The sequence below is a fragment of the Spodoptera frugiperda genome, chromosome 6 (assembly GCF_023101765.2).
Source record: "Spodoptera frugiperda isolate SF20-4 chromosome 6, AGI-APGP_CSIRO_Sfru_2.0, whole genome shotgun sequence".
NCBI lineage: Eukaryota > Metazoa > Arthropoda > Insecta > Lepidoptera > Noctuidae > Spodoptera > Spodoptera frugiperda.
Genome location: NC_064217.1, coordinates 11,493,371 through 11,520,337, shown reverse-complemented (window position 1 = coordinate 11,520,337; position 26,967 = coordinate 11,493,371). Strand labels below are relative to the sequence as shown.

Here is a 26,967-nt window from a genome sequence, read left to right as displayed (position 1 = left end):
ATAATAACAAGAATACGAATTTCACGCTAACCCGTATCATTTAAATATTCACTTATGAATTATTTTGTGTTTAACTAATTCTTATAACTTGGTGAACAAAAATTAACAAAAATAAGTTTCATAATTGATTTTTTTCTGTTGTGGTTTGACATGACAACACGGAAGTAAGTACTGCAAGCTATTATTAGGACATTAGTTTCCCCGAAAATCAATTCGAAATAATTAAACGAACATCAATTTTTAATAACGGTAATATAATGACTTTTTTCTGAAACCAAATAATTGTAAATGTTTTGATCGACACAAAATATATATTTTGTATAAGATTGCACAATCTTACTATATATTTTGTGTCTGTCCTTGGTTACTTTGTGTTCATTATCTAGTATAAGCAGAACTGTTTACCTATCTACCTCATATATAAATAACTTTCGGCTTAGGTACCTCAAAACGCCTTGGAAAAGTTCAGAGCAATGTTATATTTTGAAGTTTTTGTAACGTTGTTTGACGTAGGAGCGCTACTTTATTTTCAGGATTTCGCAGATATGCCAAGTTTCTGGACCTTCTTAACTACAAAATATCAATCTTTAATTATGCGGCTTTATTTATTGCTAGGTACCATATTTATTCAATATTTATTTGTACGGGTTACGACGTCCATACTTTGGTTTAGCCATGTCCTTTGGCGGCATTCGAAGTATCATTGTTTGACATTTGAACACGTGTTATTTTTTGTTAGTATAAGGTACGAGGTTAGTAAAAATGGAGCGCTACACGATTAAAAATGAGCAGGTCAAGCGCAAACAGTCAATCACGGTGTTCGGTATCGTAAAATGATAACCAGTCTTTTCGTACCTCGAATTGAAGAAATGGATTTGGAGTGTATGTGGTTTCAACAAGATGGCACCATATGTCATACAACCAGAGAAACAATTGAATTGCTGCATCAGTTATGTCCCGGTCGTGTTATTTCACGTTTTGGAGACCAGAAATGGCCGGCTAGATCATGTGATTTATCACAATTAGGCTTTTTTCTTTGGGGTTTCTTAAAGTCGATGGTTTATGCGAATAAGCCGACGACGACTCAAACCGTAAAAAGGAAATTGGACGCTGTATTAATGAAATACCGCAGCATTTATGCAAAACAGTCATTGAAAATTTCATTGAAAGATCGCGTATGTTTCAGCAAACCAGCGGCAGCCATCTGCCCGATGTATTGTTCCATAGATAACCTCATCCTCTCTACTTTACGATATTATAAAGCTTTCACGATTTTTTTAAAAATATCTGCGTTTTATTTAATATTTAAATCTTGCGTTCTTGTTGGGACACCCTTTATATATTAGGTTTATTAGTTTGTTTTCATGTTTTTGGTTTTAATAGAGCATTTTTGGTTTTAATAATGAATTAATAAAAAATATTAGAATGGTGTAAACAGTTCTAAATTACGTGAAAACAAAACAAAATGTTGTTCCTATTCACCCCTGTACCTCTACCATGAGTTTGCCTAGTAAAGTTTCCGCAGACACTATAGTTGAAAAAATGTATGCAAACTGGAACAGCGCCTCTATCGGATAGTTTAAGTACCAAAATTGGTAGTATGAGTTGCTCTAACTATCACTGTCATCAATGTCATAGTTTACTATACTATACAATGACTGTAGCCATGATCGTTCATTCTTTTCAAACAATATTGGTACCATGAGTTACAAGTTTAGCCGTTGCTATAGCGACAAACTATTACTACCGTAGTTGCGGCACTCACCGACTTTGACGTATGTGAAAGCATCTATTTATATTTTTCAATAACTAATATTTTTGATTTAACTATGTTTGCTACAACATATTTTGCATACCATATGTTAGAAACTGCTGCATTAGAAGATGGCCGACAAGAACAAAGGAAATTTCAAAGTACCTAACTGAAAAAATGCGTGAAATCCTTGGAAATCAATTCGACAATTATATTATTATGTAGTATGATTGTATATTTGTTTTAGACTGCTTCGTTGGCCGAGTGGTTGCAAGTGCCACTGCCGGGCAAGGGGTCTAAATAGGGGTCTAGGTGTAATTAGTGGTATAAATTAATAATAATAAAGTAGATACATTGAAAAAATATGTTTATTTATTTATTTAACAGAAGTTGCTGAAACAAGTCTTGCCATCGAGCTTGTTGCTGAATTTACATCACCACATGTCACGTTGTCAGGCTGTGTAGGTATTCCACTGGAATGCTGAAAATTAATAAAGTCACAATCATTACTAATTTCATAGGATGACTTGCTAGTATTTACAAAAAGTTGTTACATAATTATTTTAGCCGATATTCTTTAAAAACAACAAAAGGGCTAGACATGCAGGGCGTACGCCTAGTAATTCCTACTTGTGCCATATAATTATGTTACGTTTTGTATAATTTTATTTGAACTCACAAGCTTCTCTGAGGATGGTTGCCCTCGCGGATTCACCGCACTTACTGCTATATTTACGACAGGTCCCACCATGTAGCAGTCCTTGAAGGCTGCTTCAGACTGCGCTGACGCCTACTCTCGCCCATGTAGCGGACTTAGGTTTTGCTTAGGTCTCCATTTCTGTATAAACAAAATCATATTTTGTACACAACACTATACAAGAAATACTTATTAATCAACCTAACCACTACAGTCTTCTATATTCCTCATCTAAGCGAAGCAAAGGGTCATATCACAACGTTCCTTTGGTAAAAAAAGGCTCAAGCATTCCCTGGCGCAAAAAAAACAAACTTCTTTGATAATTAAACTAAGTAAATAAATGTATGAAATATTATTATCTAATGGAAAACTTACCTTTCCAAAAAATCTGCCATCGTCTCAAATTGAGTTGCACTAAACTTCTCTTAGGCATTTTTTTAAATAATTTAACAAATAATATGTTTTCGCACTCCCGGGTTGTCACGGAAACACACATGTTAAAAAATGTCCGGCTGACAAACAATGTCAAAGCAATACTAATAAATTATAAATGCTCACAATAATACGATATTATGTGTAACCGATGTATTATATTTTTTTGTTGGTTAATATCACCATTTAGATTTGAAACATAAACAGTTTTTTCTCTCTTTCTAAGTGATGTGAATAAAAAGAGTTAGAACTACGATGCTTGAAGTTAGATACATAATGAACGATACTACGAACGATATAGATTCAACTATAGCGAGGGTAGTTAACATCAAAACATCTCATGGTACGAACATTGAAGCCATCTATTGTAGTTGCGTTGTCACATTTACTACTGTAGTAGAGTAAGATGTCAAAACTACGTCAACTCATGGTAGAGGTACTGATGTTTCTAATTACCCCGTTTTACGGTACTGGCTATAACCATGTTGTAACGTTATAACAACACTGACATACAGATAGTATTTTAAAAAAACTCCTGTCAGTCACTGATTTATTGTTGTCTATAATATGATTTTTCTGAGTTTTGACGAGAATGTAAACAAATATATTTATTGAAAACATTTTAATAATATTTTAATACACATTATATTTTTATAATCATGGAGCATTGTTGCTTCTGCGTGGATCTTAGAACGGGATCCTTGATAATTGTGTATTTTACCTTGGTAAGTCCTGTATAAAAGTTAATCACGATTTTGATGCGGCTTTTTATAATACATGCATAATAATTATATGACCATCGCACCCATGCGAAGCTGGGGCGGGTCGCTAGTGTATCTACAAACACTTTATCTGTCTATTTGTGTTGAGATTTTGCCAGCGACTTCGTACGCACAAATAGGCGATTCCCGTGTTTACTGTTCCCGTGGAAATTTAATCCTTTCTTGGTGTTGTTTTACACTCCCCAAATAACATAGATGTTAAGTTTCAGTTTTCAAAGTCAGTTAGTCACTCACTTAACTGAAGAGTCGAGGAAGGACGTCGAGGTCTTGATAAGCAACCAGGAAGTCGTTGAAGTGCGTACAGTCCTACATCAAAAGCCTCAGAACCTTTGTACTAAGACATCCTGCGACATAAAAGGCCAGCCAGGAGTCCGTCCCAGTCAGAAATTGAGAACGGGTAATTTAGGGATCCCGGATTCCCTGGTCAAATCGGTCAGGAATGATGAAAACTATCATCTCTTGAAGGATTTAGGTCGACAACCTGTAACCCTGTACAATTTTTTCTAGTATGAATAGACATTCACATTTTATATTCAATTTATTTACATTTTAGATTACTAGTGTACTCAACATTCTAGGATTTCTATGTGACGTGATAATGCCCGATGATGATGGAATGGCAAAGGAGGATAAATTGGATATATTCAATTTAACAGTAACCATAGTCGTGATAATAATCTGCATCATGAATATAGCGACGTGCGTTATCTGCTTGCTTGGAATATATCAGGTAAGTGTAGTGTGTGTGACACCTCGCCCCTCTAAGTAGAGTAAGTTAGTTGTATAAGGGGAGTCAATGAAAGGTATTCGTAAGATAAACACGTCACACCTTATTACGCTCCCGAAGCCACGTCATTGCATGGCGGCCCTGTCTGGTATGATATCACTGGTAGCACTGAGCACAAGTAAAAGTATAGATTTTATAAAATAAAAATACCCTAAAATTAGTGGGCTAAAGGTGCGTAATAGTGAAAAAGTGGAGATGATAGCTGGCTGCCCGGTAATGTCGCAGCCAGATGTAGCTGCGACAGCCAGATGTGACTGCGCAGCTGCCGGGAGCAATAGGTGTCCGAGAGGATAGAGCCGGGAGATGTAGCCGGCCAGGTAGCGTCGAGACGACGATGAAGTACCTAGGACTCGTCCTCGACAGTCGATGAAACTTCGTGGAGCATTTCCGACGTTTGGCTCCTAAGTTGGAACGGACGGAGGCCGTTCTGATCGTGCGGTCCATGGCCCTCTACGGAGCCCCTGTGTGAGCGACGAACCTGATGCGGCGGCCAGCTCGGACGCTGCTCACGTCCCAGAGGGTCATGGACATTCGGGTGATTCGCGGATATCGGATTCGCATGATCTCCGGAGAAGCGGCTAACCTCCTTGCCGGACAACCGCCATGGGATTTGGAGGCAAAGGTGCTCGCGCGCGTCTTCAGTTTGCGCGCCGACGTCGCCGGGGCGAAACTCCACTGCCGCGCCAGATAAGTGCGTCCCCGCGGCCATGAAAGCACATGGGCTCAGACTTGTGGAGCGCCACCTCGAGTCCCAATTGCCGGATCCTTGCAACGACCCTCTCAACCGCTCTCGCCATTAAATTGGCCGCCGCCTGGTGCGACTTCCCGTGCGCTAGCACCAGCGTGTCGTCGGCGTAACAGACTACGCTGACGCCTTTCGGGAGGTCGGTGCGCAGCACCCAGTCGTAACCGATGTTCCACAGGAGCGGCCCCAAAACCGAACCCTGTGGAACACCGCGCGACATCTCTCGCTGGTTCCACTCGCCCTGGTGACCGGGGTACGTCACGTACCTGTCCGACAGGTAAGCCTCGATCACGCGACGAAGGCACCCGGTGGTACCGGAGTGCCCCCAATATGCAGCTCCAGGGTAGGGAGTTAAAGGCGTTGGCGATGTCCAAAGGCACCGCCACAACGACCTTACCCCTGGACCCTGCAGTCCCCGTCGTGAGGTCTCTTACGCGCATGATGGCGTCCACCGTGGAGCGCCCTCTGCGGAAGCCGAACTGGCCATCCGCGAGGTCCGACCCAAGTTCAAACAAGTACGCGACCAGGCGGTTCGAAATTATCCTTTCGAAGACTTTTCCCACCTCGTCGAGCAGCACAACGGGCTGGTATGCGGACGGAGAGTCCGCAGGGCGCCCCGGCTTCTTCACGAGGACCAGTTTCCCCGTTTTCCACTGAAGTGGGAACTGGCCCCTCTCCAAGCATGCGCTGTAAAGACCTACTAATCGAGGCCCGAGAGCCTCCGAGACCAGGACCCACGCCGTGCCATGCAGGCCATCGGGTCCTGGAGCATTTGGAATGACTTGGTACATAAGTTTAGTTTTGGCGTGGTACACAAGTTTTGGCGTGTGACTGAAGGCTGATCACCTACATAAGGACAACGTATAATTTTGTCAACCAAGCAATTCATTTAGATTGTGTTATGTTGGGTTGTGATAGTTAAATGATAAGTAATTAATAAATATAATAGGTACACATGGTAAGGTACAGTTTAGTGGTCATGTCCTTAGTTCGATCATGGTGTAGACGAGCTCTCTCTGTGAGAATCTATTGGAGGTCAATAGAAACTTTAAATAATGACACTAAATTCTAAAATAAATTAATAAAGTGAGCACAAATATAATGAAATGAAGAATGGTGAGTAATATAATGAAAAGCAGGTACCGGAGAGTGTGTATAATGAAATGAAATGATATTTTTTTTTTATGAAATGATATTTATAAATGTAATGTGCTCACATGTCCATAATATTATGTATCCTTACGACAATGGTTACGAAATAAGTTAAATAAAATAAAATGTATTAATGTGTACCTAGTTATAAAGGTAATGAGGGTTAATGTTAACGGAAAATGATTATATAAAAAAAAACAAGTAAAAGAGATAAATAGATAATAGAATTCATCATTTTGTAACAATTGCCAACAGTGCGGTTAATATATTTAGTTTTTTCCCGTTAAGCATAAAATGTCCAAAAAGAAAAATGTATTAAAATTATTGATTAAGTCCAGAATATGAAACCGAACCTTAAATGGCAGGGTCGCCATATAAGCACGGGACTTGGACGAATTAAACAAGATGTTAATTGTTACACGTTCCGTTTATTAATGCCCTCTCCTATTCTAAGATACAGTTTATATTCTTAAGTCCTAATGCTTAATTACTACGTCACATAAGATTCCAATACAGACATTTTACGCTGATTAAGGCGATTTGCACATGGGGCAACTATTGCAACAACTGGCAACTACTATGGCTGTTCAATCGTACTGCGCACACGTAGCTATTCGAGTTTCAAGTGACTAAGTTAGTTCCTATTTGTCACAACGAACAACTCTCTGAATATTTATACTAATAATTGGTTATTTTATAAATTGTGTGTGTTATAGGACATACCGGAATACGTGTATATATATCTGATCTATTCTTTGGTCTACCTCGTCGTGATCATCTTGCTGTTACTAGCAAGTGTCATCACGGGACGTGCTAGCATAGGATTTTACTTCTGGGATATAATAAGTATACGTGAGTTTCCTTTTACTTTTACAACGCCTTGTCGTATGTTTTTATATAATGATGTCGTTAAAGTAGATACAGTTATTTCTTAAAACTTCCAACTTTGTTATTTTTGGGATCTTCCAATTCTGAAGGATGCTAATGCTGCACTCCATATAACACAACCCTACCGAGTGCGCCTCTGAGTCGGAGCGTGTAAGATACCTCACTTCTCCGTGCTCCTTGGTGTGGGGTCTGGAAATGGGTTGGGATTTTTGTCCATAAAAGCCTGACCGTCTCGTTCGTTTATCCCAGACAAGTGGGCTTCTTGAGGATTTTCTACGATGGTGGTTAAAACTAGAGTACAACATTATTCCATTTTGCTTTTGACCTCATCTTGGATGTCCCAACGGGAATCAGTTTTGTTTCCAATTACCATATTTTTCGTGAAGATAGAAAATCATCAAATCACTAATAATAATCCAATGTCTAATGATGATAACCATAATGTTTTTGTTTTTTGTTTTCAGTACTATTTTTTTATTTCTATTTGGTAGTGAGAAGTTATTATTTAACAATAGGAGGCTGACCCCCTGCTCGACAATAGGAAGTTGATGACGACTTCACTACAGGACTTCAATATCTATATGTACTTACCAATAATAAAGGTGAAAATCTTCAGCTAAGCTTTGTTTTTTATATGGAATTTTTTAATATGTGACATATCGCATACTCGAGCTGCACATCTTACTCGCACAGCTAATTTGCGGCGGCGCATCTTCATAGCACATCTTACAGCTTATGCACAGCTATTTAGCTTAGAATCGGTGAAAACATACATAGTTTCACAGCTTAGCTATTACATCTTTGTAGCATAGCTACGCAGCAAACCTCTGGTGGAAAAGCACGCTTAATCTGTTATAACCTCAGGATAGAGAAATACTGGTTATAACCATGTTGTAACGTTATGACAACACTTTGACATACAGATAGTATTTAAAAAAAACTATTTATTGTCAGTCACTGATTTATTGTTGTCATTGAAATATGATTTTTTTGAGTTTTGAGGAGAATGTAAACAAATATATTTATTGAAAACATTTGATTAATATTTTAATAAACATAATATTTTTATAATCATGCAGGGAAAACAACCAGTAGCGGACAGGTTGGTCGCAACATGTTATCAAAATTATATAATTATGTGATTTAGCAGAGGTAGAATGTTTTTCTGAAACCGATACATCCCGCGGAACCTTAGGTAATAATGATTAGTCCTTTTTCCAGCTCGGACCAGTTTCTTGTAGTAACCAATTGTTGCTTTTGCTTCGATCTTAGAACAGGATCCTTGATAATTGTGTATTTTACCTTGGTAAGTCCTGTATAAAGTTAATCACGATTTTGATGCGGCTTTTTATAATACATGCATAATAATTATATGACCATCGCACCCATGCGAAGCTGGGGCGGGTCGCTAGTGTATCTACAAACACTTTATCTGTCTATTTGTGTTGAGATTTTGCCAGCGACTTCGTACGCACAAATAGGCGATTCCCGTGTTTACTGTTCCCGTGGAAATTTAATCCTTTCTTGGTGTTGTTTTACACTCCCCAAATAACATAGATGTTAAGTTTCAGTTTTCAAAGTCAGTTAGTCACTCACTTAACTGAAGAGTCGAGGAAGGACGTCGAGGTCTTGATAAGCAACCAGGAAGTCGTTGAAGTGCGTACAGTCCTACATCAAAAGCCTCAGAACCTTTGTACTAAGACATCCTGCGACATAAAAGGCCAGCCAGGAGTCCGTCCCAGTCAGAAATTGAGAACGGGTAATTTTGGGATCCCGGATTCCCTGGTCAAATCGGTCAGGAATGATGAAAACTATCATCTCTTGAAGGATTTAGGTCGACAACCTGTAACCCTGTACAATTTTTTCTAGTATGAATAGACATTCACATTTTATATTCAATTTATTTACATTTTAGATTACTAGTGTACTCAACATTCTAGGATTTCTATGTGACGTGATAATGCCCGATGATGATGGAATGGCAAAGGAGGATAAATTGGATATATTCAATTTAACAGTAACCATAGTCGTGATAATAATCTGCATCATGAATATAGCGACGTGCGTTATCTGCTTGCTTGGAATATATCAGGTAAGTGTAGTGTGTGTGACATAATGTTATGTATGTACCTTACGACAATGGTTACGAAATAAGTTAAATAAAATAAAATGTATTAATGTGTACCTAGTTATAAAGGTAATGAGGGTTAATGTTAACGGAAAATAGTTATATGAAAAAAAAAACAAGTAAAAGAGACAAATAGATAATAGAATTCATCATTTTGTAACAATTGTCAACAATGCGGTTAATAAATTTAGATTTTTTTCCGTTAAGCATAAAATGTCCAAAAAGAAAAATGTATTAAAATTATTGATTAAGTCCAGAATTTGAAACCGAACCTTAAATGGCAGGGTCGCCATATAAGGACGGGACTTGGACGAATTAAGAACGCGTTCTCATAATTGATAGGTATCGAATCGCATCACTACATTGACACGACTCTCGACAATACACACATACGCACGGATAGCTGCGGAAATTATGACAAAATGAACTTGATACTTTGAAAGTTTGAATATTTTCTTACTTTCTTTTTTAATATTTTTATTTTGTTTAGTGCGTGCGTAGACTCAAATGTTTTGTGTTATCTGATGTTCAATTCAATTCTACTGGATGTAACTTACGGACGACAAGAGCCAAGTGTGCCAAATTTGGGCTCGGATTATTCGATTGGTGTCATTTTCATAGTTTTCGGAAAGTAAGCTTTCGAAATCAAAAATCAAATAGTGCCAACGCAAAACTAACTTTTTACATGCTTTTATTTAGTTTCATATGTAAAGAATGTATGTATGTGTGTTTGTTTGTTTGTATGTTTCTATGTAACCAACCTCTTCCAACTCGATTTTTACCCATTTTAAACGGACCTATTTCGTTCAAACTTTGTAGACTTATCAAGGACCGGTGGCAAATTAATACCTCGTAGAAATTAATCGAGGATCTAGAATCCCTGACGTGGACACTTAACAGCCCAGATGAACCTGAAGAGATATGAATATACTATCTTAAGAAAAGTTGTTCAGCGTGATGAGCACTTTTTAGCGACATGCGAAAATCAAGGATCTAGAATCCCTGACATGGACTCCTAACAGCCCAGCCAAACCTAAAGAGATTTGAATATAGGTACTTTCTTAAGAAAAGATGTTCAGCGTGATGAGCACTTCTTGGCGACATGCAAAAATCGAGGATCTAGAATCCCTGACATGGACTCCTAACAACCCAGCTGAACCTGAAGAGATATGAATATACTTTCTTAAGAAAAGTTGTTCAGCGTGATGAGCACTTGTTGGCGACATACGAAAATCGAGGATGTAGAATCCCTGACATGGACTCCTAACAGCCCAGCCGAACCTGAAGAGATTTGAATATACTTTCTTAAGAAAAGATATTCAGCGTGATGAGCACTTTTTCGCCATATCTTTTATACTATTTATTCTCATAACAATACTAAATTTTCCGCCCACCTGTTAGTATTAATATTAAAATTATTGTTAGTATTAATATTACGGACCCAAAAACTATAAAAAACTGTCAAAAAAACTTTTTTGGCGCTATCTAGGAATTTAATTTTCACTCCGTATTCGATATTAGCGACCTCAAAAATCACAACAATGACACTCATGTCGAAAAATTAATATATTTATGTCGGCGCCATCTTGAACTTGATTTTCACTTTATATTCGCTATAGCTTTTGCCCGCGACTTCGTTCGCGTAGAATAGTGACTTCCGGCAAATTTTTGGTTTTAACCACATAGTTCCCGATCTCGCGGGATCTCTTCAAAAATGAGATGTGGAAGATATTCCAGAGAACTCTTCAAAAATCAACATAATGAGCTCTGTGTTTGAATTTAATAGATGTATACTCACTTAGGGCATTGAAAAAATAGTTTAAAAACGGACTTAAACTAAAGAAATATTATAATATTTCCGAACTTAAGATGAAAACTAACTTAAAACTAAAGAAAGCTACGAATTACGAATTTATAACAATTAAAAAAGAAATTATATTACAACCTATCCTCTATGCTATAATAACCAAGCTTAAACTAAATAATTTAAAAGAAACGACTTAAATCTAATCTAATTAATTTATAAATTAGACTTACAATTTTATTAAAAAAACTAACTACAGTAACTACTAATAATCGATATCAAACTAAACCTACGTTAAATAGTTTAACCAGAAAACCAGGAAAACCAGAATATACGAAACAGCAGGACCACTACAGACAAATAATCATACGACTGATAATACAATTTTTCTACGATAGTACCGAAGCGCTCGGCCGATACCCAACCAAATGAATGTAACGAAACCATAGCGCGATCATTTCGATCTATCGAGGATAAAGACAACTTGGATTATTTATCTATACTCCGTTCGGGCATTTTCTTTGTACTAAAAGTTTAATTATATTGATATTATTTTTTTCATACCTTTTTACTATTTATTTACTTTTTTTCGATGAATTAAAACAATAACATGAACCGAAGTGCGTGTAACGATCGACATAGAATTATCTTATACTCCGTTAGAGCATTTTCTTTGTACTAAATGTTTTATTATATTGATATTATTTTTTGTTCCATACCTTTTTACTATTTATTTACTTTTTTTCGATGAATTAAAACAATAACATGAACCGAAGTCGTGTAACGATCGACATAGAATTATCTATACTCCGTTAGAGCGTTTTCTTTGTACTAAAAGTTGTATTATATTATATTTTTCATATGCTTTTTACTATTTTGTAAAAACAAATTTCCAATGAATTAAAACAATAACATGAACTGAACAATTGTAATGACACCATTGCGCGATCAACGCCATCTATCTACGGAGTATAGGAACAGCTTTTTGAAATAAAAACTATCCTATGTTCTTTCTAAGGTTCTAAATTATAATGTACCAAATTTCAACCAAATCCGTCAAATAGTTGCGGAGATTAATGGATATAAGCATAGAATAGTGTTCGACGTGATTCTTTAATTTGACATAACTTTTTTATTTATGAACCGATTGACATGTAACAAACACTAAATGAAAATTGAAGCATTTTATATTCGTGAAAACCGCATCCAACTCGGATCAGCCGTTTCTGAGATTAGCGCGCATAGACAAACAGACCAACAGACAAACAGACAAAAAAAAAGTTAATTACATGGGGTTCGATCGACATAACAATAACCCCTGCTATTTTTTTATTTTTATTTTCAATGACAGACGCACTTTTCTACGATTTTATTATATGTATTAATATTACGGACCCAAAAACCATAAAAAAACTGTCAAAAAAACTTTTTTGGCGCTATCTAGGAATTTAATTTTCACTCCGTATTCGATATTAGCGACCTCAAAAATCACAACAATGACACTCATGTCGAAAAATTAATATATTTATGTCGGCGCCATCTTGAACTTGATTTTCACTTTATATTCGCTATAAGCGACCCCAATAACCATGAAAATGACACTCATGATGGAAAGTTGGCAAATCTTGTCGGCGCCATCTTGGATTTTGATTTTGACTCCATATTCGATACAAGCGACCCCAAATACCATGTAAATGACACCCATGATGGAAAGTTAGCAAATCTTGTCGGCGCTATCTTGGATTTTGATTTTGACTCCATATTCGCTATAAACAACCCCAAAAACCATGAAAATGACACCCATGATGGAAAGTTGGCAAATCTTGTCGGCGCCATCTTGGATTTTGACTCCATATTCGCTATAAACAACCCCAAAAACCATGAAAATGACACCCATGATGGAAAGTTGGCAAATCTTGTCGGCGCCATCTTGGATTTTAATTTAACCTCATGTTCAAAATAATATAACGAAACATTCTATATTCAGTAAAATAAAAAATATCTTACCTTGTAACTTGACAAGGTAAGACAGCTCGTACAGAATGTTTAAAATATCAAGATTGGTTTGTGAAGTATAATATCAAATATTTTGTACTCGTACAGCGATCTTTTTCAAGGCCATTTTTTGTAACAGGCGACGCAGCGTCCACACACGACAGCGCTGCGCTCGACGCAGACTGAAATTTCATTTGACATTTTCTATCCAATAAATCTAAATAGTAAACAAATAAAATAACCCTTATTGCTTTTTTTATGGAATAGGAGGCAAACGAGCAAACGAGTCACCTGATGGTAAGCGATCAGCGCCGCCCATGGACACCCGCAACACCAGAGGAGTCACAGGTGCGTTGCCGGCCTTTTTTTTAAAAAGGAGTATGCTCTTTTCTTGAAGGTTTGAAGGTCGTATCGGTTCGGAAATACCGCCGACGACAGCTCATTCTACAGTTTTGCTGTGCGAGGCAGAAAGTTGCGCGAGAAGCGCACAGTTGTGGCCTGCCAACCATCTATATGGTGGGGATGGAAATGCTGTCGGGTGGGTCGATGGCGAAAAGAAGCGGCAGGTATAAGACCAAACAATTCCTCAGAGCACTCCCCGTGGTATAAGCGATAGAAAATGCACAACGAAGCTACATCTCTACGCATTGCCAAAGTGTCAAGTCGGTTTGAAACTTCCTGACACTCAACAATCCGAACCGCACGCCGCTGAACGCGGTCCAGAGGATGAAGCTGGTACTGGGGTGCCCCCGCCCAAAGATGAGAGCAGTATTCCATATGGGGCCGAACTTGCGCCTTATATAGAAGCAGGCGATGGGCTGCAGTGAAATACTGCCCCGATCTGTTGAGCACACCAAGCTTTTTCGAGGCTAATTTAAATTTGCTACGCTTTAAAGTTGATGTCTGACAGCAAAATAGGAGAAAAAATTAAACGGGAACTTTTATTTATTTCCGAGACAATTTGTAATATTTTCGTAATTTTTTCCAATAGTATTTTTGATTATGTCTGCTTCCCCGGGATATTTTTTGAGATTCAGAATGATGCGTGTAGTAGCAGTAAAATGTTCCTAAACTCAACCCTTTTTTGTCAATTTTGTGTGAAGAGGTAAAGAAAAATCGTGTTTGCAATAATAAAATATAACTTTTTTCACATTACAAATCAATATTTTTGGAGATAAAGAAGTGATCTATCTATTGTAAATGTTAGTTATGTTCAGTTAAGTTTCTTTTGGTCGTAATATGTACCGAAAAATAGCTTATTTACGTCAGAATTGAGAACGCGTCCTTAAACAAGATGTTAATTGTTACACGTTCCGTTTATTAATGCCCTCTCCTATTCTAAGATACAGTTTATATTCTTAAGTCCTAATGCTTAATTACTACGTCACATAAGATTCTAATACAGACATTTTACGCTGATTAAGGCGATTTGCACATGGGGCAACTATTGCAACAACTGGCAACTACTATGGCTGTTCAATCGTACTGCGCACACGTAGCTTTCGAGTTTCAAGTGACTAAGTTATGTAATTCCTATTTGTCACAACGAACAACTCTCTGAATATTTATACTAATAATTGGTTATTTTATAAATTGTGTGTGTTATAGGACATACCGGAATACGTGTATATATATCTGATCTATTCTTTGGTCTACCTCGTCGTGATCATCTTGCTGTTACTAGCAAGTGTCATCACGGGACGTGCTAGCATAGGATTTTACTTCTGGGATATAATAAGTATACGTGAGTTTCCTTTTACTTTTACAACGCCTTGTCGTATGTTTTTATATATAGATGTCGATAAAGTAGATAAAGTTACTTCTTAAAACTTCCAACTTTGTTATTTTTGGGATCTTCCAATTCTGAAGGATGCTAATGCTGCTATACTAAGCTGCCTTTTTTCCACCCTCCCTCCTAAACGACGTTCGTGGGTTGGGGGTCTGTTCTGTCACTCCATATAACACAACCCTACCGAGTGCGCCTCTGAGTCGGAGCGTGTAAGATACCTCACTTCTCCGTGCTCCTTGGTGTGGGGTCTGGAAATGGGTTGGGATTTTTGTCCATAAAAGCCTGACCGTCCCGTTCGTTTATCCCAGACAAGTGGGCTTCTTGAGGATTTTCTACGATGGTGGTTAAAACTAGAGTACAACATTATTCCATTTTGCTTTTGACCTCATCTTGGATGTCCCAACGGGAATCAGTTTTGTTTCCAATTACCATCTTTTTCGTGAAGATAGAAAATCATCAAATCACTAATAATAATCCAATGTCTAATGATGATAACCATAATGCTTTTTTTTGTTTTCAGTACTGTTTTTTTATTACTATTTGGTAGTGAGAAGTTATTACTTAACAATGTCAGACACCCCCAACGCCTCCCCCTCCCCCGCCCAGTCCGCCCAGCCCGCCCAGCCCGCCCAGGGGCAGGGGGCCCCTGCACAACGATACTAAGTTAATGACGACTACACTACAGGACTTCAATATCTATACGAATATATAAAACTAAAGATTTTGTTTGTTTTTTTTTTGTTTTAACACGCTAATCGCTGATAATAAAAATCCATACTCGGACCTCGGCCTAATTAGGGGTCGAGTGGAAACATAAATTATCGGGGCCAAGGCTGTGGCCAAGGGTCCGAGAGTGGACTAAACGAATAGAACGCTTAAGGAACTACCCATTACGTCACGACAGACTGTTTAGTCCACGCTCGAACCCTCGGCCCCCGATCATTTAATATGTTATTACCAAGCTTCGTGAATATAGGCTTTGCATGAACAGCTGATACCAGCGTGATGCGCGCATCCGCATTTTCAGAAGACTAGTGGGTATTTTGGAACTTTACGCGCGCGTGCTATGCTGAAATTTTGTTGTTTTATTATTGTGATAGAAAAAAATATTAATACCCCTAGTGACTTTAAACTTTTGTAGACTAGGAGATGAGAGTGGACGAGGTTTTTATGTCTTTTCTATGAAAATCCACTCTCGGCCCCCGGGGGCCGAGTGTGGACTACGTTTGAGGGACGAGTTGACAACAATGAGCAAATCTTTTTTTAGCGGCCGAAGGTCTAAAAGTGGACTAAACACAACAGACAGGCTAGACGTAAATAGTTTCAACTTTCACTAGACCTTAAAGGTGCTTTTACCAGAGATGTGCTATGCTGCGTTTGGTTTCCACCAAGGTGGAAACAGACTCAGCTTAGCTATGTTTTTTATAGGGAAAGATGTGTGCTATGGATGGCTTCCCTACTATCGAGAGATATCGCATACTCGCTTAGTATTAGTCGAAACTGTCACATAGTTTCACAGCTTAGCTATTATATGTTCATAGTATAGCTACATAGCACATCTCTGGTGAAAATGTACCCTTAGTTAAATTGTTGGCAATAAGTGCATAATATATGATTTACTATTCAAAACTATAAGGCGCTTTCAAAATGGTGAACAGCTGTTGTGAATTACCTATTACGGAGCGAGTCTAGGTGCTAGGTACTGAAGTGATACGGTTTAAAAAATATTACGCATTCAAAACAGTCCCTAGGAACTTGAATTAATATTGTTTACTTGCCTACCTTAAGATTTATTCACTTTATATTAATTTAGAATTATGAATGATGTTATGTAATGTTTAGTTTAATCACATACCATCACATATCCTTATAGATTTGTTTTGTTCAATGACATTAAGGAAAACACAAAATAAAACAAAACAGGAGTATAATAATTTATTTTTTTATGGAACACGATACGTGTACGAGCAGACGTATCACCTGATGGTTAGCAGTCGCTGCCGCCCATGGACACTTGAAACACCAGAGCCGTTACAAGTGCGTTGCCGGCCTTTTGGGGGTTAGGAATTTAAGGGTTGTTGGGGAATCGGGGATCTCCTCTCTACCTCCGGTAACCTCACTCCTACAACGAAACACAACCCAAGCGTTGTTTCACGTCGGTTTTCGGTGAGGTCGAGCCGGTCCATTCGTGCCGAAGCATGTCTCTCCCAACCTTAAGAATAACTTATTTGAAAAAAATAAATAAAAAGTGTTGATTAAAAGTCTTGTCGCGAAAGTCTTGATTAATGATGAACAGAAAGCGAGGATATGAGATGCCTGTGCAGCCTTTTCGTGGTTATTCTGCAGTTGATGCACTACGTATTGATCACAGCACGAAGCACATAACTAATCCAAAATACCAAGCGAGTCTAAGTCCAGTATTAATAGCAAACCACTCGATTAAGTGGTAGAAGGTATCAGTCCGTAGAAATGAGCGGTGGTAAGAAATATTAAACAACAATCGTAAAAATACAAACACGTTTTGTTTGCGCCCCAGACGGACATAAGAGACTAGATTAGCAATAAATTAAAGAAGGACCAAATTAAAGGCATCCTTAACTAACATGCATGAAAAAACTGATGATTGTTGATGATGAAGCGAAAGACTCGTAGCAATTGGCGGTTCATTATCTCTATGCGAACGCACTAATCTCCAGAACTACTGGTCTGATTTAAATAATACTTTTTGTGTTGGATAGTGCATTTATCGATCGAGAAGCTACGACCTATGGGAGCCGAGCAGAGCGGGTGAAACCGCGTGGAAACGGCTGGTTATAAAATAAAATTATTATTAACAGAAGCATAACCTACTTGCTTAAAAATGTTTCTGTCATTTACAACACAGGTCAGAATATTGTGACAACATAAGAAAGAGTATTTAAAAAAAACTACTGTCACCCTGTCACTCGCTGATTTATTGTTATCATTGAGACATCATTTTTCAGAGTTTTGAGAAGAATGTAAATAAATATATTTATTGTAAACATTCGGAATATTCTAATAAATATATTTCTATAATCATGGCGGAACAACAGCCAGTAATGGAGAGGTTTGTCGTAACATTATGACGTGTAGTTAAGCAAACGTACTGTTTCCGAAACCGATGCGGATTGCGGAGTCCATCGGATGCAAGTGTAGCGTTATCTATAATATAAAAATAAGTCGGGTTTTCCTTCCTGACGCTATAACTCCAGAACGCACGAACCGATTTCCACGGTTTTGCATTCAAGAGAAAAGCAGGAAAACATGGAAAATCATTTGTGGCGAAACGGAGTTCGCCGGATTTGCTAGTGTAATAATAAATAATCACGTTTTCAGACTCAAACTGGCTCTTAAATTAAACAAATGTTGCTATTGCGTGAGCCTTAAAACGGGATCCATTCTCATCGCGTATTTTCACTTGGTAAGTCCTGTATAAAGTAAGAGATAAACCCACCGTATATTTAATTTAATCATTTTTGACGTCGATGCCTTGATGAACAAACAAAAAGTCGTTCAAGTACGTAGGTATACCAAGACATTTCCAAGCCTTTTGTTCAAATATTTTTTTATTATGACGGATCATCTGGTGGTAAGCAATCGCCGCCGCCCATGGAAACCCGAAACACCAGGGGCGAGGAAGTTAGGAATTTAAGGATTGTTGGGGAATCGGGAAGGGGGGTAATTGGGCCTCCGATAACCTCACTTACACAACGAAACAACGCAAGCGTTATTTCACTTTAGTTTTCTGTGAGGCCGTGGTATTACTCCGGTCGAGCCGGCCCACTCGCGCCGAAGCATGGCTCTCCCAAAGTTATTAAATCCTGCCACATATTATTACAACTATTTTGAAGTAAAAACTACATAACCTTAAATACCTAGATGAATGTCTATTTTATTCACATTTTAGTTTTCTAATTTGGTCAGCATTCAACTATTTTTACTGTCATGGTTACTGGCTGATTGGACCGCAATAATATCGAAGGACAAGGAGGGAGAATTTGATACATACACAAAGGCAGTTATCATAGTCGTGATTGTAACTAGCATCATGTATATACCGATTTGTGTAATCTGCTTGATTGGATTAAATCGGGTAAGATTGTAATATAAACATTTAACTGCTTAGGGTGCCAACTGGCAGCCAGCTGGTAACTACATAATTATATTTCATCTTACTGGGCAACTCGAGCTCCGAGTGCTCAAAGTGCCCCTTGGTACATTATGAGCCGCACGATGTTCTCTTGTCACTGTAAGTGTAGTCCTGTGGACGGTGAGTAAGGGTAGCTTGCCGCTGCGACCAAGGGTAGCTCGCCGTCCGACCAAACGAATTCCATGTGTATGGCGCGACGCGTTCCCTGCACGCCTTAAAGAGCCTTCAGTCCACCACTGATTGACCCCGGCAGGGCTGATCCCCGATATGCCACTGCGCACAACCTGATGGATTATCGGTACTCCGGCTCAGAGCAGAAGTAGGAACGGAGTGGTTTTAGTCAGTTGGAGTCGACTCACCCAAGGCGGGTGAACTCATTGGATGTTTTGCCCCCTACAAAAACAAAGGTATAATGAATGAGTCTCAACAAGTAACAAGGTATATAACATTACAGAAATATAACAAATGAAGTCGGATAATACATAAATTCTGTGTGTTGTAGAACATATCGCACTACGTGAATTTATACCTGCTCTATACTTTGATCTACATTGTGGTGATCATCTTGCTGTTCATAGGAAATATCCTCACGGGACATGCTGACTTGGGTTTTTTGTCCTGGGATATATTAAATATACGTAAGTTTTCTTTTCTTGTTACAACACCATGTCGATAAGTAGATAATATTATTTCTTAAAACACTTTTGGGATCTTCCATTTCGGAAGCTCCATGTTCATCCCTACTGAACGAGATGCGGATGTTGTCCCCATGTAAACAACCCGACCGAGTGGCTTCGAAGACGGAGCATGGAAGACACCTCACTACTCCTCTTGTACTTTCGACCTCATCTTTAACGTCCTAACGGGAATAATTTATGTTACTAATTATCCTCCATTTTTGTACAGATAGAAAATCATAAAATCTATATCTCTATATCACATAATAAAACTGTAGAAGTGTAAATTCTGTACATTGAAAACATTTAAAAAATAGACAGATACTGAAACCAAAAATGTGTTTAAAAAACGGTATGCAGCGCAGAAGATGACGTTACAAATATTATAAATGCAAAGATTAATATTGAATAGAATTCAAGCAATATAGCTGAATATGAAAAAAAATTGGAACAGGATCAGATATTTTTTTTATGGAATAGGGTACAAACGAGCAGACGGGTCACCTGATGGTAAGCGATCAGCGCCACTCATGGACACCCGCAACACCAGAGGAGTCACAAGTGCGTAGCCGGCCTTTTAAAAAGGAGTACGCTCTTTTCTTGATGGTTTTAAGGTCGTATCGGTTCGGAAATGCCGTTATAGTCTGAAATAACACAGGATACGTTTTATTCCACAGAAACCGCTGGCAGAAACTATTACTTATTATTATAATCCAATGTCTAAAGATGATGATAATGATTATTTTGTTTTTTTGTTTTCAGTTCTGTGTATTTATTTCTATTTGGTAGTGAGAAGTTATTATTTGTCAGTCACTGCTGCTCCTAGTACATAGGAAGTGAGCACGGCGCCATAGGACCTCAATACTTGATTTATAAGTACATAGGACGGTTTGGCAGGAAACATACAATTTGCAATAAATGTTTCATAAGAATGGTATATTATTGTAGCTAATAGTTATTTTGTTTATTAAAAATATAACTACTTAAGTTAGTATTTAATTTCCGAAATATGTCATACTCAGTTGGGTTTATAGTTTGCTTTTCGATCTATGAAATTGTCTAAAGGTCTGATCTAAGTCGTGATGCATTTCTTGCTGAATTAGCAATAGATTTTGGCTCCCATCAGCGTCCTTTATTTAAACCATGTCGCCTTTTATCCATGGAGCCGTACCCTTAGTATGAGTTTGCTTTACGTTGAACGAAAACGTTATGAGAGCGCGTTCGGCACTGATTGGCGCGCTCGAATAAACCAACCAATCAAACCGTTGAACGCGGTCTGGTTTCGATTACTTTACTGTAAAGCAAACTCGTACTAAGGGTACCTGTTGTAGACTAATTTACACCAGCTTTTAACCAGTTATGTTATCGAGTCTCATATGATAATGGGTGAACCTATTGCCATAATATACCGGGCACAATTCCGGACTGCGTACTTAACAAACATCACGTACATAACGTTATTTTCCTTCTTATTGCAACTTAATTCTGGTTAACAGAATAATTACAAAACGATAATGGTACATTACTAATTTAATTTCATTGCATTAATTCCTCCTTGCCAAGATATATAGCAAGGTCTGTGGTCAGTGACTAACGACCGTTTATAGACTGGTAGATAATGGAAATGACTAAGGTTTCTTATCTGAATTTTGTATGTAACATAAACATGTATTTGATGCATGATACTTATTTTAAAGTTTACCCACCAGCAGTCAATATTATGATATTTATTTTTGTTGGTTGTTAAATGTCACTGAATGAAACTTGATGAAACTTGTTTATGGAATAAGCCGTCGAACGAACAGGCGGTTCATCTGATGGTAAGCAATCGGCGCCGCTCGTGGACACCCGAAACACCAGAGGAGTTCAAAGTACGTTGCCGGTCTCGTTGGGGTAAGGGATGCGGGGTATTGAGCCTCAGATGCTTACAACAAAACTGGTATCGAGTTATCGATACCTGCCTGATGATGCCTCCTTCGAATGATGTGTATAACTCAATATCGCAAAAAAATGTCGCTTACTCTCTTTTGGCCGGAAGGCATCGATATTATTAACCGAGTTTTATCAGGTGTGATAGGGATCACCACAGATGGGGCTCAGTAGGGCTGATGCCTAATCCGGAGCTGCGGACTACCTAGTGGATTTACAGGGGCTCGAGCTCGAAGGGCAGGATAAGGATAAGAACAGTGTGGTTTTTAGTCAGTAAGAGTCTGACACTCCCTCTCGCCTCTCCCAAGGCCGGAGAAGTCATTGGATGATTTTCCCCCCTTGAAAATAACCTACCAGTAATTATTATTTCTCTTGCGCCCTTGTGGATTTAAGAATATTTCTCTTAAGTTCCGATCCCATATTCGTATTAGAATTACACGTAGTATTTTAATTAGTTTAAAGTAATCTTACAAATTATGACTTAATTTTTCTAGTAAAGTAAGATACATTAAAATAAATAACGGTAATAAAACGGGGTGAAAAGAATTCAAAGGGTGAAGAATAGGGTGAACAGAAAACAGAACATTTTCCCAACATTTATTCACTCCTCTTCTGTATATTACGGTACAAGCAACATAATATACTACTGCTAATATTAACAAGGTAGCAAAATCAATACGTATCATGCAATAAGTAAAACATTATGATGAATACTCAGTGGGGTGTGAAATAAGCAACGAACACGATGTCGTTTCCGACTGGTATAGCCATGCACGCAACGCAAATGCAACCGAGCATATCCGAGTAGATTTCTACAAATAAAAAAACCATGATATGCGCTATGTATGTAGATTATTTCAACGAAATTTACTTCGATACTTAAGTAGGCGATTTAGGTGAATCAGCTCAAGCTTTAATCACCGGATAGTTCGATCTAGGGTATATTACTGCAGTTAAATGTTTTAGAGATCCTCGCGCAAACTGTGAAGCCATGTTTCGGTACGAATGGGCCGGAGTGCTACCACGGCCTCACAGAATACCGACGTGAAATAACGCTTGCGTTGTGTTTCATTGTGTGAGTGAGGTTACCAGACGCTCAATTGCACCCCTTCCCAATCTTCCCACTGCCAATTTACCAATAATCTTTAAATTCCTAACCCTCAAAAGGCCGAAAAGGCACTTGTAACATCTCTGGTATTTCGAGTGTCTATGGGCGCCGGCAATTGCTTACCATCATGTGATCCGTTTGCTCGTTTACCGGCTTATACCATAAAAAACCAAACAACGTTAAGTAAAAAAAAAGTTATATCCTTCTAAATCAAAAGTTTGATGGATGTAGATAATATATTGCTCTTGTCTATCGTATACTGAAATATACAAAGATTTTACAATAAGAATCCATTGTCTGTCTTTCAAATAATATGTATTTATTAAAATCTTTGTAAACATAAAGTAAATGTTTACTACCGATTGCAGAAAAACCGGTTTTATTCATAGCCTGTTTATATGCAACAATGCGCAAAAGGTGCCTGGTAAGCAAAGTGCAGGCCAGCTCCAATAGTTACTTGGGCATGATTGTTAGCAGGCGTGTCAGCAGGCAGAAAATCATCCAATGATTACTGCTGCTTTGGGCGAGGCGAGAGGGAGTGTCATAGGTACTCTTACTGACTAAAATCCACCCCGTTCCCACTCTTGCTATTCGAGCTGGAGCCCCGGTAACCCAGCCAGGTAGTCCGCAGCTCCGGATTGTGAGCAGGCTAGACTGCATGTAAATGGCATTACACGCCATTTCCCATTGATTAGGCGAGAATACAGGACGCAAAATTAACATACATGTAAGTTTTACTGATATTTTTATGAATCTTGGTCACTTTAATTAAATCAATTTATTATTATTATATTATTTTTAATAATGCGGTGATCACTAAAAATAAAAGTCTATTGCAGCCTTAGCTACGTTGATATTTAAGTATTTCCGTAACGCTATAGATGCTAATATCATTTGGTATAAGGTTTTTTTTAGCAATTAACGTATTTTGATCAATAATGATTTTGATGGACGTATCAATAGAATTTGAGACGGGATGTTTACCATGTTTATTTATCGCACCTTCAGAATAGTAGTGACGTATCTCAAAAAAACATTTTTTTGGGAAAACAAAAACGAAGTATTGAAACTGCAAACTTTCAACTTTGAACTGATTTAATTAATTCATTTTGTATGAAAACGTATCAATTCTTTGATTTCTGTATCAAGTTAAGTTTATCTTTTGTGAAACATGATCAATAAAAAAATGGTATGTTGCATATTTTTAATTAAAATTAAGGTTTTTTAAAAAGGTTCCCAATTTAAGTCAGTATTATACCGAAACTATTTTTTTCTTAAAGACCGTTTTCGTCTTAAGTCTCTTTTATTCTGAAATCATTGTAACATCGTAACAGTTTTAAGTATTAAAGGGACCCAATTACCAATAAGTCCTAGAAGTCAAAACCAAAATCGGTAATAAAAAGACCTAATATGAAAAAGAGTCTCTATTAAACTGAAGATTGAGAAGTTTACTTACCCGTTGTTCAGTACACTTTCGATGCAACTCTAAACGCGTCACTACCGATCCTAACGGCGCGGGTAGAGGGAGGGAGTGCGAAAGAGACCGAAGTATCGTAAGCTTTATTCTACCATTAAAACGCCGCTTCTTTACTATTCACCTAAAAGTGCAGCCCTTTTAGTGACCCTCTATGACCGTAACTCGATTTCTTCAATTTTTGAGTTAAGTCCATATCATTCTGAAGGTGCGATGTCTAGATTTTCCGATATTTAATCAATGTTACACTGTCAACTTATATGTAGACAAAAATAAACATGGTATATAACCCGTCTCAAATTCTAATTGATGAACTTGGCTAACACATAACTAACCAAATTGTATTTAATTAGATTTTGGTCGATATAAATTCATTTAAAGCAGGATAACATAATTCTTTTTGTTAGTGTTTTAATGCAATCATGTTATAAATCGCGTTAAAGTGTACGAATTAGCAGAGTGTGTTAAATAAACATAATTCTCACATTAATTTTAATTAGCCAGTCTTACAGTACCTACACGCAATATTCATATTAGATTATAATTATTTCGTTGAAAACTAGTGATGCGAATGATCACAAGCGCGATTTACATAGATCAGTGTAATATCGCAGAATATTAAATTAATTATAATCATAACATTGTAATTTGAATACAATCCAGTTATGGATCGGATCACATTTTATGTGAATCAAGAAAAATGCTCCGGTGAGTACAATTTTTGTTATATTTTAGACAGAAACGAAATAAATTAAATTGGTTCACTTGTCTGCAGTAGTGTAGCGTGTTTTGGCGGGGTGCCGTAACCCCGGTAGCCCGGTAGCTAGTCCGCAGCTCCAGATCGGGTACCAGCCCTGCTGGGCCTCATCTGTGGTGGTCTGGTTCTTTGAGGCGTGCGCGGAATGCGACGCGCCGTACGCACGGATCTGGTTCTGGTTCCATTCCCCCTCGCTCCGCACTATGGCCTGAATCAGAGCCGGATGCGATAAGTCGCCGATCACATCCCTGAGGACATGGTGGAACCCATGCAGGTCACATCGCCACCGTATGTCCCACCATGTCCTTCGGTTGGTTTCCTCCCGCCGAATCTGAAACCGGTACCTACCGAATTTTCCGTGTCCGGTAAGCACCTGTGTCAGGTAGTGTGTGAGGATCCCGTTTTTAATTAATTTCTGTTGCGTGCAGTGGGCCCCGAGGTGGACTCGGACACGTCTCTGAACGACTACCTCCGCAACCATCTGAACCTGCGCGGCACCAAGTACATGTGCAAGGAGGGCGGCTGCGGCGCATGCGTCGTCGCTGTCACCGTCAACGACCCACATCGGAGGACCTTCTCTGTCAACTCGGTGAGCATCTAACACACTAACCTCTGAACATTAACATTCACAACCAGTACGCACGTTATGTAATTTATCGTACAAAATCTTACCGCCCGTTACATTGGCAAGTTATTAAAAAATCATTCATTTGTCCATGTCAGTGCCTGGTCTCAATAACATCATGCCAAGACTGGGAGATCACTACTATAGAGGGGATCGGCAATCGAGCGCGGGGGTACCACCCCGTGCAGAGGACCCTGGCTGAGTACAACGGCACTCAGTGTGGATACTGCAGTCCAGGGTTTGTGATGAGCATGTACAGGTGAGAGCTTCTCAACACATTTGGTAACTTCCAATAATTATACTTTCCATAATAACTATACTAAAATAATGATTTCTCCTTCTTCAGTCTCCTAGAAGCCAATCATTATGATTTAACTCAGTATGAGATTGAAAACTCCTTCGGAAGCAACACCTGTAGATGTACAGGCAGCAGACCTATCCTAGACGCCTTCAAGAGCTTCGCCAAGGACGCTCCCAAACCTCCTCCGAAAATTGAAGACATTGAAGATCTAAAAATCTGCCCAGGAAAAGGCGATTGTAAGGGATGTGGGAAAGATAAGAATTGGTGTATGGTCAGTCAGAGCGATGTCGACCCTCCTCGGATTAAGAAAATCAATCTGAAGGACGGTCACGTGTGGTACAGAGTGAATGAGGTCGCCGATATATTCACCGTGTTGGATGCTGAGGGCTACGAGTCTTACATGCTGGTGAACGGAAATACTGGACGAGGTGAGGGAATTGACACAGCAAATGAAAATATAATTAAACATTCAAACTAAATTTAAGTGAATACTAATTTCTCTCTGTAGGTGCTGTTCCAGTTCTGGTCCATCCGAGAGTTTTGATAGACATCCAGCCGATAAAGGAACTGAAAGGATATTACTTAGACCAGAACCTGGTCGTGGGCGCTGGTATAACTCTGACAGACCTGATGGAACTGTTCAAGGACGTCTCCAAGACTCACGAGGAGTTTCAGTATCTGTACAAGCTCTATGAACATTTAGATTTGGTCGCCCACATTCCTGTGAGAAATGTAAGTGTAGTATCGTGTGCAGTGGAAGAAATAATTATTATTTTATAAAGTTGGTTGATCACCTTTTGGTTTTCAGATTGGTACTGTAGCTGGGAATCTCATGACAAAATATCGTCTGCACGCTTTTTCTTCAGATATATTTTTATTGTTGGAAACTATAGGAGCTGTGTTAGTTATAGGTGAGTATTCAAATATCAAAATCAAATAACAACTTGTATTTTTCTCATACTGACGCTTGACC

The 26,967-nt window shown here is 38.4% G+C and overlaps 1 protein-coding gene and 1 long non-coding RNA gene across 52 annotated transcripts in view; one reads left to right on the top strand and one right to left on the bottom strand.

Annotated features, from left to right (window-relative positions):
- Nucleotides 1–26,949, top strand: part of LOC118267443 (uncharacterized) — a 32,190-nt gene extending 5,241 nt beyond the window's left edge. For 2 of the 50 annotated variants that reach the window (XM_050694530.1, XM_050694547.1), the window contains 7 exons: nucleotides 9,152–9,328; nucleotides 14,772–14,907; nucleotides 25,497–25,657; nucleotides 25,792–25,952; nucleotides 26,040–26,422; nucleotides 26,503–26,726; nucleotides 26,803–26,949. In XM_050694530.1, coding sequence (XP_050550487.1) covers nucleotides 9,152–9,328; nucleotides 14,772–14,907; nucleotides 25,497–25,657; nucleotides 25,792–25,952; nucleotides 26,040–26,422; nucleotides 26,503–26,726; nucleotides 26,803–26,934 — 1,374 coding nt within the window. In that variant the 3' untranslated portion in view covers nucleotides 26,935–26,949. Of the gene's footprint in view, nucleotides 1–3,329; nucleotides 3,608–3,867; nucleotides 4,062–4,217; nucleotides 4,395–7,064; nucleotides 7,201–7,700; nucleotides 7,839–8,174; nucleotides 8,339–8,457; nucleotides 8,543–8,801; nucleotides 9,071–9,151; nucleotides 9,329–14,771; nucleotides 14,908–18,309; nucleotides 18,395–18,880; nucleotides 19,067–19,625; nucleotides 19,762–20,562; nucleotides 20,733–25,496; nucleotides 25,658–25,791; nucleotides 25,953–26,039; nucleotides 26,423–26,502; nucleotides 26,727–26,802 lie in introns of those variants that run through there. The other 48 variants (XM_050694560.1, XM_050694565.1, XM_050694541.1 and 45 more) reach the window with 47 other exon arrangements.
- Nucleotides 2,108–3,322, bottom strand: LOC118262861 (uncharacterized). 2 transcript variants are annotated; one of them, XR_007705388.1, is made up of 3 exons: nucleotides 2,826–3,322; nucleotides 2,433–2,591; nucleotides 2,108–2,234 (listed from the first exon to the last, which is right to left on the bottom strand). It is a non-coding gene; the product is annotated as an uncharacterized LOC118262861 (long non-coding RNA). The 2 variants fall into 2 exon arrangements; XR_007705387.1 differs by lacking the exon at nucleotides 2,826–3,322 and having other exon boundaries at nucleotides 2,433–2,818.
- Nucleotides 26,950–26,967: the final 18 nt, after the last annotated feature.